This window comes from Centrocercus urophasianus, unplaced genomic scaffold, assembly GCF_019232065.1.
Source record: "Centrocercus urophasianus isolate 14NV4802_14NV808 unplaced genomic scaffold, USGS_Curo_1.0 seq_19, whole genome shotgun sequence".
NCBI lineage: Eukaryota > Metazoa > Chordata > Aves > Galliformes > Phasianidae > Centrocercus > Centrocercus urophasianus.
The window spans coordinates 13,451,818-13,465,897 of NW_024884744.1; the positions used below are offsets into that span (position 1 = coordinate 13,451,818).

General features: G+C 36.7%; 1 protein-coding gene across 5 annotated transcripts in view; it reads left to right on the forward strand.

Annotated features, from left to right (window-relative positions):
• Positions 1-13,805, forward strand: part of XRN1 (5'-3' exoribonuclease 1) — a 40,376-nt gene extending 26,571 nt beyond the window's left edge. Inside the window, exons 32-44 of one of the 5 annotated variants that reach the window (XR_006169156.1) lie at positions 293-394; positions 1,084-1,179; positions 1,404-1,518; positions 2,073-2,137; positions 2,467-2,571; positions 2,938-3,063; positions 3,401-3,557; positions 3,834-4,015; positions 4,228-4,341; positions 4,427-4,538; positions 5,727-5,887; positions 6,087-12,783; positions 13,033-13,804. Coding sequence is in view for 2 of the 5 variants with exons in the window: in XM_042820679.1 (XP_042676613.1) it covers positions 293-394; positions 1,084-1,179; positions 1,404-1,518; positions 2,073-2,137; positions 2,467-2,571; positions 2,938-3,063; positions 3,401-3,557; positions 3,834-4,015; positions 4,228-4,341; positions 4,427-4,538; positions 5,727-5,887; positions 6,087-6,377 (1,626 nt within the window). In the remaining 3 variants the exon portion in view is untranslated. Of the gene's footprint in view, positions 1-292; positions 395-1,083; positions 1,180-1,403; positions 1,519-2,072; positions 2,138-2,466; positions 2,572-2,937; positions 3,064-3,400; positions 3,558-3,833; positions 4,016-4,227; positions 4,342-4,426; positions 4,539-5,726; positions 5,888-6,086 lie in introns of all 5 variants that reach the window. The other 4 variants (XR_006169157.1, XR_006169158.1, XM_042820679.1 and 1 more) reach the window with 4 other exon arrangements.
• Positions 13,806-14,080: the final 275 nt, after the last annotated feature.

Consider the following 14,080-nt stretch of genomic DNA (forward strand, 5'->3'; position numbering starts at 1 on the left):
GTATCCCTGCGCAGAAAGGCAAGATTTTTTTTTTTAATTTTGTATTTTGGTTATGATTACTTCAGAAATGAAATAAAGCAGGAAAAATGACAGATGAATTGGGGTTCAGTTTAATTAATCTTTCATTTTTAATAACTTACTTTAAAAAACATAAGCATAATGGGTAATTAAATGTGCATAGATGTGTTGAAGAAGAATTGCATTGTATTTTCTAAACGTATAGAAGAGTGCTATTCAAAAGAAAATTTAGAGTGGTGACACACTTCAGGTTTTCTGTTTTCTCTTGATTTAGCAGCTGAATGGAAGACAGCATTACAATCTCAGGGCTGAATATCAAGGGACCTCCAACTCACCCCACAAAGGATCATTTCTGAGTAGCAATCAGAAAAATAAAGTGAGTGTCCTTTTTCCTTCAGTATTTTGGCCACTGTTTACAGCACCTGTCCTTTTTCATCGTATGCAAACATCTGGTGTAAGAGAACCAAGGTGTTTTAGTCCCTGTGCAGACTGGGGCAGAACTTGTCCCACTTCTTGCATAAATGAAAAAATCTTGTGTTACCACATTCAGATTCTGGATTTTCAAAAAGAGTTATTGTTTGTGATCTAGCCTTTCGTTTTGTGGTGGTATACCTGTAAAGTTATGAAGCAGATAAGCATGTTAAGGCCTTAAAAGTAAATCATTATTTATAAAATGAAAGCATATTTTCAATATGAGAGCATGCTTTCAAAAGCATTTCAAATTATCATCTGAATTCAATTATAGTGTATATATACAAATATAGTCAGTGATCTTTTCCATGTTAGTAACTTCTGAAAATTGTAAGTGAGCAAAGAAAAACGATCTCCAACGCTGGGCTCATTACAATTACAACTGCAAGTGGTTCTCTGCAAAAGATATTGCGGAAATACATTGTAGCCCATCACAATTAAATACCCACAAATTCTTCTAATGTGTGAGAAGTTCTGTTGTCTGAGCACTGTTAAACTAGGCGTTTCCAGAATGTCATTGCATATGACTAGCTGCTCAGGAGTTGAGTTTAAAGGCTGTTGAGTTTATTGGATAATTGTTTCTTATTTTGTCAGGCACAGAATAAGCAAGACAACGAATTTTGCAGTATATGGCAATCATTGCAAGGTTCTGGGAAGTCTCACCATGTTCAGCAAAACATACATGAGAAGGTAAGTGTGTACACTTAAACAAATCTCTGGATTCAAAATATGAATTCTTAATTCTCTACATTATTTCATTACATCAGAAGGACTTACCAGTTATTTTGACTCAGAACTTATTTGCAACACTACTGTTGCACAGGATATGTGGAGAGCTGGAAAGAGGCAATGAAAATGTTATGTGAATGATATATAGTAGCTTTCTTGTTAAGGTTTGATGTTGGAAATTCTAGGGTGCAGTTCTACCTCAGGAAATCAAGCTGGGATCTGGTAATCAGTTCTATAAGCCAGGCTTCAATGATGGCAGCTTTAGAAGTCAGCAAAGAAAGCAGGAGCCATATAAAAAATGTAAGTACTATGATTGAAAACTTCATTTGAGAGAACTTAGTTGCTTTGTCTGTTTTTCATTGAAATGGCTATTGTCTTTGTAGTTACTGACAGGGAGTAAAAGGGCATTACAGTTATACAAGCACTATTTGGTACATGTTGTTGTCAGGTACTGTCACTGGTGCATGTATACAGCTAATCCACATTTAGACCCAAACCAAGTTGTTCATCATTATGTTGAATTTCCTCTGAAGTGATTCTGAAAAAACAAAAAGCAAACAGAGAAACAGCCAAACAAGAAAAACTTTGGCTTTGAAAATATGCTTGCAAGTAGTCATGTTTGTAGAATATGAAATTGTCACCACGTGCTTCGTTTTCATGTATTTTACTCTATAAAAATAAGCATACACCAAATAATCTTAAAAGTATGAATTGGAGACATATAATGCAACCATTCAAATTAATGCAACTCTCTGTACTAGTATAGTGTTGTTAGGTTTTGGTTTGGTTGTTTTGATTCTTATATTTTGTAATGTTCTTAAAGACTGTTTTTTATTCTTATTCTCTGTTTGTAGTCAAAGAAGATTCCAGATTTACAAGGGGCGAAAGTCAACCCCATAATAAAATATCAAACAAACAGGTAATTTATTCTATGCTGAGTAAATGTTTTCATGTCTTTTCACTATGATCAGAGTAACCATTTTAAGGACGTATTATTTGATTTTTTTAGTATATTAGCATTATTTTGGAGATCTTTTTTCTCTATTTTATAGACAGAAAATTAAGAGTGTTAGGAACATGATGATGATAACAAGTGATTTTCCTATTCATCTCAGGTGGTAAAAGCTATATTGTAATAGGAAAATACATTTTACTGAATAAGAATATTAGCTTGTTTTAAATTCAATTGCATTATAATAAATAATGGAATATTAGTATTCAATAATAAACACTGCAGTATTATTTCAGAATTTTGCAGGCATGAATAAGCACAATGTCAAACTTCTGAAGAGAAATGAAAGTGTGCCTGTAGTTCAGAAGGCTGCAAGTGATGGTCCCTGTACAGGTGGAAAGGTAGGATGTTATATCGATTTTCATGTGCTTCTTTAATAGTATCTGTTTCTCCCTAGTTTTGTTTCCATTATTTCTGCTCACTTGTGCTCAAATTCCTGTCTGTAACAGACAAACTCCACTAACCTTGATCGTTCTTTCAATCATTCCTTCATAGATTGCTTGCTCTTTATGTGCAAAACTTTATATGATCTCTGGATGTCTGTTCCCAGTCTAACAAGTGGTGCTGTGATCTGCCCAAACTCAGAGAGGAGACAAAAAAAAAAGTCCTGAATGAGTGTAAAATTAATGTCAAACTAAAACATCTTTCCTCTTGCATCTACTGGTAATACATGAAGTTGATATACTTTTTTTTTAATTTCTCTTTAGAAGGAGAGTGAACTTGAAAGCCTTCTAGCTTCTTTGAAAATTTCCAAAGAAAATGAAGTGCAGACTTCTTCCAAGGAAGCAAGAGCTACAAATGAAGAACATCTATCACCACAGTCATTTGCCATGGTCTGTGTACTGCAGGAAGCATTATGTGGCACTTTAGCTTCTGCTGTTTTATCATCAATGCTTTTATTATGAGAAACTCCATGAAACCTCTTTCAGCCTTCTTGAACGTATTGATGAGCTTCTAATTAGCTACTCTAGAAGAAAATTAACGAACACATTTGTAAAGATGCTGTTATCTGTGCTTTGTTAAAAATGCAACTGATAGAAAAACAAAAAGGCAGATTTGGAGTAATATTGATTGTAATATTTAATTTGTGGTACTTGATTGTAATATACAGAATGAAGTAAGAGGGTTGAATGCTATCATGTCCCTGAAGAGTTTGTTTTATTTTTACAGAAAGGAACACAAATGCTCAAGGAAATTTTGAAGATAGATGGCTCTGACCTGGAAACAAGGAATGAAGTAAAATCCCAGGCTAATGATGTTCCTGCTTCCCCTGGTAGACAGGATTGCCATGGAGCTGCATTGCAGTATAGACAAACAAAAAAAATGGGTATGTTTAGACATCAACGTAATTGAGAGTTTCAGTATGCTTCAGTATGTGTTTTCAGAATGAAATAATTAAACATCCATATTCTTCTATTCTACTTTTTTATTCAGCATTAATAATTACTTTATACATACTCTCTTCTTTTGTTCATCAGATGTGAAAATACCAGGAAAAAAACCACAAATATGACTCATGCAATGCTAATAACAAAGTTACTCTTCTTTCACTGTAGGAAGTATTTGTGATACAGCATTTTTTTTTTTTTTTTTTTTTAATCAGCTGCTTATATGAACAATCCTCATAGCACTGGAGGCCCTCAGAGTACACCAGCATTGGAAACTGGAGGTCACCCTTTTGTTGGTCAACAATCCACATTGTCTACTCCTGTTTCTGAACTTTCTCGTATTTGTTCTCTTGTTGGAATGTCACAGCCTGATTTCTCTTTTGTGAAAACACCACAGGTAATACTCACTTTCTGCAAAAGTTCAAGTTCTCAGCTTGGTTTCCATTGCCCTTTATTAAACATCTGGACTGTGTACTGAAATCTATCTAAAAATAAAACTTAGCTCCTTTTGTTCCCATTTTTTTCAAAGCAAACAATAAAGCCCCTGTTTCCATCTCACTGTTTGTCTGCAGTGCAAATGCCCTGAAAAATCTTGTCTCATTTTTCTAGACTATGACTGTTTGTCACATCAAATTATCCAATGGATTGTTGGTTCATGGACCGCAGTGCCATTCTGAAGCTGAAGCAAAGGAGAAAGCTGCACTATTTGCTTTACAGCGTTTGGTGAGGACAGCAAAGAATCTTCTAAGATATTTGTCTCTGTTGCATTGGTCTGCTTGTAATCCATCATTTGCTTATTTTTTCAAAGAGCTCTGTAGGAGTTAACTTGCCTTTTCCTCCACCGATGTTTCCAAATTACCAGCCACTAGGAGTTCCTGTGCCACCTGGATCTATTCCTCCAGTCTTTCCCCAACCCCCTGGTAAGCATTTGACTAGTACACATTTCAGGTATTGTCATGATTGCCTGTAATTGTAATAGTTCTTTGTATGAGAACAGGTGCCTTTCAGAAAGCCTTGTTTTTGGTCATCTTGCAGTGTAGTCTTACATTTGAACTGCTTGGAAAACAGTGCATGAACCTCTTCTCATCAATATGCAAATCAATTCAGAGAATCATGCTTCTCCCGACTCTTGTTTCTTCTTTCTTTTCCTTTTTAATGTAATTCTCCATTATGGTACTAGGTGTTTTTTCCTTTAAAAAAAAAAAAAAAGTAGTCAGTTCAAAGCTGATACAGTTCAAAATTCAGAAGATATCCCTTTGTTGTTTTTTTTTTTTTTTTAAATTATGTGGGTTTATTGGTTTTCAGGCTTGGTTTTCCAGGCGTTAGTAGTTTTATTTGTTCAGAAGAAACTTTCACTGAAGTGCTGCATCTCAATCCTGTTGTGTACTGCAAAACATTATGCTGCTAAATTACAAGTAGTACAAATCCTGGTGGCATGTCTGTCTTCACTATTTTGTATCAGAGTAAATTGTATTTTGTATCAACCTGACTGCTTGTAATTAGTCAGCACAACTGTAGTATCCCTGTAACCCACACAGCAACTGCTACGTCTTTCATCCCCTGAGGGTAGAATCATAAAATATCTGGAGTTGGAAGAAACCCAAAAGACTAATTGAACCCAACTTCTGACTTTGCACAGCACCATCTAAAAATTAAACCTTATGCTTTAGAGCACTGTCTGAATGCTTCTTGAACTACTTCAGGCTCAGTGCTTCTGACTCCTTCCCTGGAGAGTGCGTTTCAGTGCCTAGCAACCCTTTTGGAGAAGAACATTTTCCTAATAGCCAATCTTAACTTCCCCTGACTAGGATAGTTCACTTGGCTAAAGATGTGAAAATCTATGCAAATTTATGTGTGCTCTGAAATACAGATGTAGCAGCTTAGTGCTGTCACCTAGATGTACTCTAAAAGCAGAACTGTTTAGTAGTTATTTTATTGTTTTTTGTTGTTGAAAAATCAATAACTACCTATTTTCAAGCAAGTATGAAGAAAATAAGGCATTATTGGAGGGAGGACGTATATAGAAATGTCACTAGGATGCTTTGGGTTTTGGGCAATTGATATGCTCTTTATGAGGAAAGAGAGCTAAAAGATATTCATTTTCACAGCTAATATAATACCTCCATCATCTCACATGTTCGGTCCAGTGTCCTGGGGAGCTCCAGTGCCTATTCATGGCAAACACTATTATCCTGGTTCCTATCCAGGAAGCGTGTCTCTTGCAGGAACTATACCAGTTGGTTCTCACAACCAGTTTATACCTCTACAGGTAAGTTTAGCAGGTTTGTCTTAATATTCTACTTCTGTAGAACTATACCTATGTGATGAATATGACACCTCTACTGTGAAGAACTGATTAGGGTTAGAAAATTATGTTTAATATTTTTGTGCATGTTTTCTAATAGTGGAATATTTGCAATTTTTTTTAAGGAATGCATTCTTTTAAATAATATTTATTTAATTTAAAGGTAACTAAAAAAAGGGCTGCTAGCAAGAAAAACTTTGAGTTCAAGGAGTTTCAGAGTTCCCCTCAAGCTGCACCACTAAAGAATGAACAGCCAGTGTCTTCTGATCACATTCAGCAAGATAATTCTTCAGCTCCTTTAAAATCTCCTCAAGCTGCTCAGTCTTCTGTTTCATTTCAAGACAGTGTGGCTACTCCAAGCGTTCCTCGTAACAAATCAACACCAAATACTTCCAGCAAGCGAAAGTCAAGAAAGCTGGCTGTCAATTTTGGCACACCAAAATCTGCAGAATAAATATAGTAGCTAGGTGTATTTTATTTTTAACTCTTCCCCCAATGTTATATCATTTAAAAAAATCAGAAAGCTCTACTAAAAAGACCAGCCACTTTAAGTATAATATAGAATGAAAGACATTTTATTCGCTATGAATTTCAGTTATGAAAATTGAAAACGACATTAAAGCTTAGTTATTTTGACCTAAATTAGCAGGAAATGCTGAGTTAAGGTTACCATGCCATTCATTGTGCCTAGGTTTCTGAACAGTGGCTTACTGACTGTACTGGGTGAGCAGCAATAACAGTGGCAACCTTAATTCAGAATTGCTGTGCTTTTTGAGTGGGATATGGAGCAGTAATAAGTTGGGCATCAAATATTGCATAGCATGACGTTTTGTGTTCTAGCTTATTTTTAAATAGTGTAACAAGACAGAAAGGAAAAAAATATTTAAATGCAGTTTTCATATTGGCTTTTCAGGGTCCTTTTGAGATGAATCAGTATAACTAAAACTTAGCTACAGTTAAACTGCCAAATTTTCTTTAGTTAGTAGATTCTATGCCAGAGGGAAACAATTTTATAACTTTCAAAAGTAGGTATTGCTATATCTCTGATGGAACAGAATGGCAAGATGTGCTTGCTGATGCAGATTTCATTCTAAGAGGTCAATTTATAGGATGTCTTGAATAAAAATATATTTACAAAGTAGAGACTTCTTTGGTAAAGTTTTTGTTTTTATTTGTCTGCTTCAAAGCTGGAAGCATTAAATTTCTTTGTTTTCTGGTAATAAAGCAACATGGATATCTACTACAGTTTGCAAAGTCCCCTAAAATGCCAGTGGTATCCTGAAATTTTCTACATTATAAAATCAAGCTTAAAGATGTCTATCTGTGTAATATGGCTGTCAAAATTATGCTTACTGAATCCACTTTTCCCTCCAGTAGTGTGTGCCCTGAAACCTCTATGATATGTTATTTTTATGGCTAGGTGACTTTTAGTATTTATTTTTGGGTTTGTGATAGAAGTTCTGCATAGCGAAGTTGTCGTTTCGTTATCATAAACTATTACTGCTAGTTTCATAACAATATTTATACCAAGTTGACTTGTATTTTTGGAGGGAGCAATGTTGTAGGAAGTAATTACATCGTACTTAGCTCATGAACAAAATGAGAAGGCTCAGAGGTCGGTACCTGCTCGTTTTTCGCCCACGTGCACCGATTTTACTCATATTAACGATAACTCTTCAGACTAAGAATTTGAAGCCTCAGTTGGTACTATTCATTGGCACTGATTAAATTTCAGATTTCTTCTTTATTCTAATTATTCAAGGAAAAAATATTTTTCCTCTGAAAATGGAAAGCTGAGAAATAAATTACACTCCAGTGATTTATTTTGTTGTCTCCCAAGCAGTTTTCATGTTGGATCTGCAAGTCTGTAGACTTGCTTTTCAACTCTATTAGAATCAATTTAATCCTATAAAAAGGCCAATAGAGGTAAAAATGTTTTATTTAGTACCACAAAGCTTGTAGAGTAGTTTATATCCATCTTAAAAATACGTTGATTTTTATTGTTTTCTTTATATTTGCTTAGTTTCAAAAAATGAAGAAGCCATATCCCAAGAAGGGAAAGTGACCCAAGTTGGTGATTTGATGTCATTTGCAAAGTGATACTCATAGGATGTTTTCATGACAATATGTCAAAAGAGTTTGTATGGAATTCTGTGAGACAAAGGTATCAGTCCCCATGTCCCATATGAATTACCTGATCATCAGAGACAAGGTCTTTTTAGAAATTCCTGTGATAGAGATTAAACTGCCGTAGATTCTTGCATCACCTGATCCCCCCAAATTTAGTCTCCTTTGAGCACAGGTGTCATCATGACAGACTTAAACAGATATGATTAATAAGGATTGTGTCATTTCAGTTGAAATTCTGAATTTCCATAAAATTACCAAATTTTTATATACCTGGATAACAACTTATGCAGATTAAAACATATTATTAAGGACACTGTACTGCTAACACCAGTAAACACAGCAGATTTTATTATTAATCACTTCTTGTTTCTAGACTTCGTCCCTCTCTTCTGAAAACACTGCTATATTTAATCTATGTAGCTGGTTAAACACTTAATTCTGTAGCTGCTGCATATCGTGTTACACTCTGGGTTTTAGTGTATATATTTGTATTCTGTGATACTGCCTGGTGCCCAGTTAATTACAGCTTTACATGTCCTGGTACGTGTGACATCTGCATTGACTTATGCCATCTCCCCGTGACTTCAGTTTCATATTTTAATGAGGTGATTGTTTAATTCATACAGGTATAAATTTACACATTTGTTTTTCTCATAGATATAAAGTATTTTGTAAGCACTGGAATTTTTCATTAGATCTTATACAGAGCAGTATTTTACTAAAAATCCAAAAGGGAAGACTTTTATGTGCGCATTTTTGTAGTTTCTGATTTTTTTAAAATAACTTTTCATTGTTTATCTGCCAAGTGAAATGTTTTAAATTTGCATATGAATGGATACAGAATGTATTTTTTGTGCTGTTTAGTGTTAGTGTGCATTTGCAGATTTTTAGCATGTACTTGCACAAAAGACTGTGCAAAGATATTTTAAAATATGAATATATGATACACTGAAGGAAAACCATTAATAAGAGTCAAATGCTATATAAAACTTTAATGCAATAGAATAATTTTATAAATTGTGTCTGTGTCTGTTTGGATTAAATATTGAAACCAAAAAAACCTTATTTTCACTGTTTTATTTTCAAATACTATGTGGGAACTTCTGTATGCTCCAAATGGGAATTGTAAGGTGGAAATTCAGTGTCGTGAAGACCGAGTTCTGTTATTCGCAGAAGTGGCAAATGCGCACCTCCTCAGAGCTGGTTCACTTAAAGATGGAATCTTGTTCAAATGTCTGTTGGTCGGTTTGAAATCAAAAGCATTGAACTAAATGGGGATCTTCTGAATTTTTTTTGCATCTGTCACTTGTTAGATTTAAAAAAAAAAAATCTGCCCTGCAGCAAGTTGAGTCCCAGTAATTCAAGTCAAGGTGCAAAAATAGCTGTCAGCTGAAGAACAGGAAAAGCCGCAGATACTTGAAAATGCTTGATAACTGAACACTGCCTTCTTCTGTACCTGAAACAAAATATTATGCTGATATTTCTGCTAGAGTACAGTAAGTTTAGTTTATTTGTAGTGAGGCTTCTAAATGAAGCATATTGGCAAACTGCACCAAAATAATGCAATGTGATTGTATTTGTCAAGAAAGAAATCGCAAAGTATGTTTCATAATTGGATTTCCTCACCCATAATGATAGCAGGATTTTGAAACTGCCAAATTAACGTCATTAGATATCATTTTAGAGGGTAAATAAATCTGACTTTGTATAGAATGTACATAAAATATGCTGAATGGTATTTTTTTTTCCTCTGAGTATGTTCAGACTTTACTTGTTTGCTTGTAATGCATAATGAACACTGTAGTCTGTAGCCATGCTTGTTAATTTTTCGTACCTTTGATTGTGACATACAAATTTTGTTAGGATCTGTCTTTTGCAGAAATCTGGTACTTTCCTTTTTACAGGTTATTACGTGAATTAGCATGGTTAAAATGACAGGTATAGAAATTGGAGCATACTCTTAACATTACCAACTATTTAATTTAATGTAACTGTATTCTGTGCAGAACTGCAGTCAAGTCTTGGTACGTTCAGGTCACATTATTCGACACGAAGATGCCAGGATATGGTCTTGCCTGTGCAAATTAATCAGCAGGCTGTAGGTACTTCAGGTGTCCTGTAGGGCAGTTTCTGCCTTGTCCTGTCTCAGTGCTCAGCAGTAAAGAGAATGAACTTAAGTAAAGGGACAACTTTAAAACATACTGGTTTGTGCATAATAAATCTTGCATAGCCATTCCCATTCAAAACTGAAGTTACTCTTTTTCAATTTAGTTTAGTTCATTTGAATTACTGCACAAATGATCCATAAGAGTGAAGAAACTCAAATCTAGGACTGGTTACTTCCAGTAAGGAGTCTCTTCCCTCCCATTTTTTGAGAAGTGATCTGCATAGATGTTCCATAATCGTCCTTCCTTACAATGGAGAGTTATGTTCTCTTTCTGTCTCTGGAAAAGAGACACAGTGACATCATGGGCACAGACACAGGTTGAGTAAACGTTTTGGCCCTAAGAATCCAAATTAAGGTGCATGAGGACCCTTGAATTTTGAGACTGTAACCGCTATGTATTTGGAGGAATCGGCTATCATGAGGTAAGTAGCTGTTGATTACTAACAAAAGAATCCATCGTTTCAACAGAGGTTCCTTATTACTGCTGATTTTTACATACTTCTCTGTGACTAAAAAAATGTCCTGTTTTATCTCTGCTGCAAAGGATAATACAAATCAAAATGAACATAGGTAGTCCACAGGTCGAGTGTTAACAGTAAACCTATCATTTTAGAGGACAGAGAAAGCATTTTCCTTTAAAACTGATTTTTTTTTTCCCAATAAAATTTGGTCAGTGATCAGTAATGCATCAGCATTGCTTTATGAAAGTTGATAATGCCCCTTAGTCCTCTATTTTTTTTGCATCAGAAAGACCAAGGCTGCCAATCCAAAGCCACCATGTAATTTCTGTGCCAGTAACTGTCAGTAAAAATCATAGTCTTGTTATAGAAACCTTGTTGGGGTTATAGGGTGAAGCAATAGCAATTGTATGCCTCCAGCATACCCATTCTCTTGTCCTTAAGCTTCACTGATGGTCATTTCCCTCTTTTTTTTTTAGTCTTTCCTTTGAATTTCCGAACTTTGAAATCAGTGTTCTTTTAAAGAGCTGTTCAGCCCTGGACTTTCCATGCTCATTACTCATAGATGCATAAATAGAAACAGTGCATACACACAACATAACTTCCTTTGTTTTTCAAAGCTGTTTGTAGTTCCTTAAGAGACATGCAGAGGATGACAGCCATTGTCCTGCATATACACATAGCACGTGCCCAAACATGGGCATCGCTTGTGCAGGTTTAAAGGCATGGGCAAACAATGGAATGTTAGCAAGGATACCACTTCTCATTTCACTTGCGTTGTCAAATAAATTGTTTTAAGACATGAGTGACCTAAAACTTTGTTCTATGATCTACGTTAGCCTCTGTCAAAGGTTACTTCTTTTGGAGAGCTCGTGGAAAGGAAGGATTGCTTGTGTCCCAGACACTTCAGTGCAAACCTTTATGTATGTGGGCAGTTGTGATATGTAGTTCTGTAGTGAAAATATTGGCTGTACCAGCCTCATGTGACTTGTTCCCACTTGATTGTGCCAACTGTGTACAGACTGTATTGCTGCAGTGAATCATATCAAGAAATTCATCTGATTGAAACTTTCTCTCATGTTATTTTTCAGCTTGATCAGCTCGCTGAGGAGCCACAGGAACAGCTGTGTTGGGAGAACAGATGAAAGTGGGAGGGCAGGACTATTTAGCAAGAGTGGATCTGCTCAAGAAATATCCCTTCACTGCCTAAAACTCACGAAGCTAAAATGCTAGATTAGCTGATCTGGTGGTGTTGTCTCTTGACTTCAAGAAGAGTGGTAAATTCTGACAGGAGGAACTACCAAGAACCATCATATGGTAAATTATTAAAGTAAAATTTGCCAAAAGTTCATCGCTTTCACTTTGGGTCATCTGTTAATTTTCCAGGAGAAGCTTGCAGCATCATCTATGTGGGATATACAACCAATAGCAAAATAGGGAAATTCGTAAAAGCAAAGTGACTGAAGACACTGAGGTAAATGCATAACATTAAAATTTCTTAAAATGCTAGAGCTAAAGGAACGATTACAGAGTTTGATGAGACAAAATACAGTTAAGGAAAGAAATGGAACTTAAAGGGGAAAAAAAAAAAAAAAAGCATGAGTTACAGGCTTTGGGTCTTGCTCTCCTCGGTTCTGGTTGCTGAAGTTCTGTTAGCGGTGCCACTGCCAAGTTTGATTCATACTTGAAGCCTGGGGATTTTTCTAGTAATTCCTGCTGGATCTGCAGCATTCCCAGCTGTCAGGACCTATAGTGACTTGGATAACTGGAAAACCCTCTGGAGGGTCCTTGTTGCTGACAGAACTGTGCTAAGCGTGATGACTTCTTTTACAAATACTCAAATTCCTCATGATGCAGGTGTTGTCACTGTTGCCAGAGATTATTTTGTTACCCCTGATGTTCTGCTGTTTGGAATAATAACTCCTTTCCTTTGTCACAGTATTGGATGGGTTCCTGGAGTGCCACCGCTCCTTGTCTGGGTTTGATATTCCAATAAGAGAAGAGAATAATTGTGCTTTCCAGAGACCAAAGAAACTGAAGATTCCAGCACAGAAGATACAGAAGTGTGGGAAACTGGTGCTGCAGTAATTGGAGCACGACTCCAGGTGTGTGAAGTCTCTGCCTTTTGGAACAGCAAAAAAACCAAACCCAAAACACACGCATGCTCTTATTTACGTAGGAAGGTGAGGATGGTAGCTTAGAGTGTGCAGGTTTAGTATCAGTGTTACAGGGCAGTATAAAAGATCTTTGAAGAGTGTTAGTACTCCCTTACTTCAAATTGATGTTTCTGGCTTCTGCTAAGATGAACATGGGTCTTCTGTGTATGTTTGCAATCAGATTTTTTTTCTCTAAAGGTAAGAGGTTTTGGATAAACAAATAGCACTTGTGTGGAAATAATACCATTTATGACAAAATCAGGTAAGTTTGTGCCAGGTAAGTCTTGTATGGGCAAGCTGCATCTCCCTGAGAAAACTCCATTGTGTTGCATTTCTTTTATCACATTGCAACTGGAACAATAATATAAAATTAGTATTTCGTAAGGCTCTTCTATAAATTGAGCAATTCTCTTATACGTGCTACATAATTGAGATTATGTACAAAGAGTAGCTATACAAGTTGGATCACTTTATTTTCTTCACAAAATATAAACGATGGCTCCTTTCAAGACCTACCTAAGTTATTGTTAAAATGCTCAATGGAATTTAAGACGATGGAAGCACAGATTGGCTTATGATGGAAGAGTTCCTCCCCCTGCTTTGGGCAGGGTGCAGGCAGGTTTATCTTATGAACTTACTATCTATAAGGATGAATAAAAGGCTGCTGTTTTCAATGCAGAAAGAAGAGATTGTAGCCTTCTAAGGAGTCGTTCCCGGGGGAGGAGGCTCCCAGCCCCGCTCCTGGGTGCCTGAACCTTAGTCCCAGTGCCCTCTGCTGCTGTTGCTATTCCTGGTTTAAAGGTACAACAACGGGACGAAGTTGTCCCTTTTATTTGTTTGCAATGCAGCTTTTCTAAGCGGGGCCGACCACGAGTCTCAGGGGCAAAATATTTTCAGTGCTGTTTTGTTTTCCCTGTTCTAATTCAACGAGGGGTTGGGTTAAAACGACACGAGCAATTCTTCTAATTAAACTCTGGGACTAAGCCTAAGTCTCCTAGTTTCTGTCGCGGGTTAAGCCTATCTGACAGCGCATTTCCGATGGCTCCGTTTAAAAGCAGCCGCTCCATCTGCAGGTGCGGAGGGCGCATATCTGCACCGCTCAGAAACGGCTGGGCAGAGCGCAGAAGGGGCGCCCCGCTCCGTGCCGCCGTGCTCCGTGCCGCCCCAGGGGCGCTCGGCCCCGCCTCAGGCCACCTGTGGGGCCGCGCTCCGCCTCCCGCGCCCATAGGCTGGCGGGAGCCCGCCC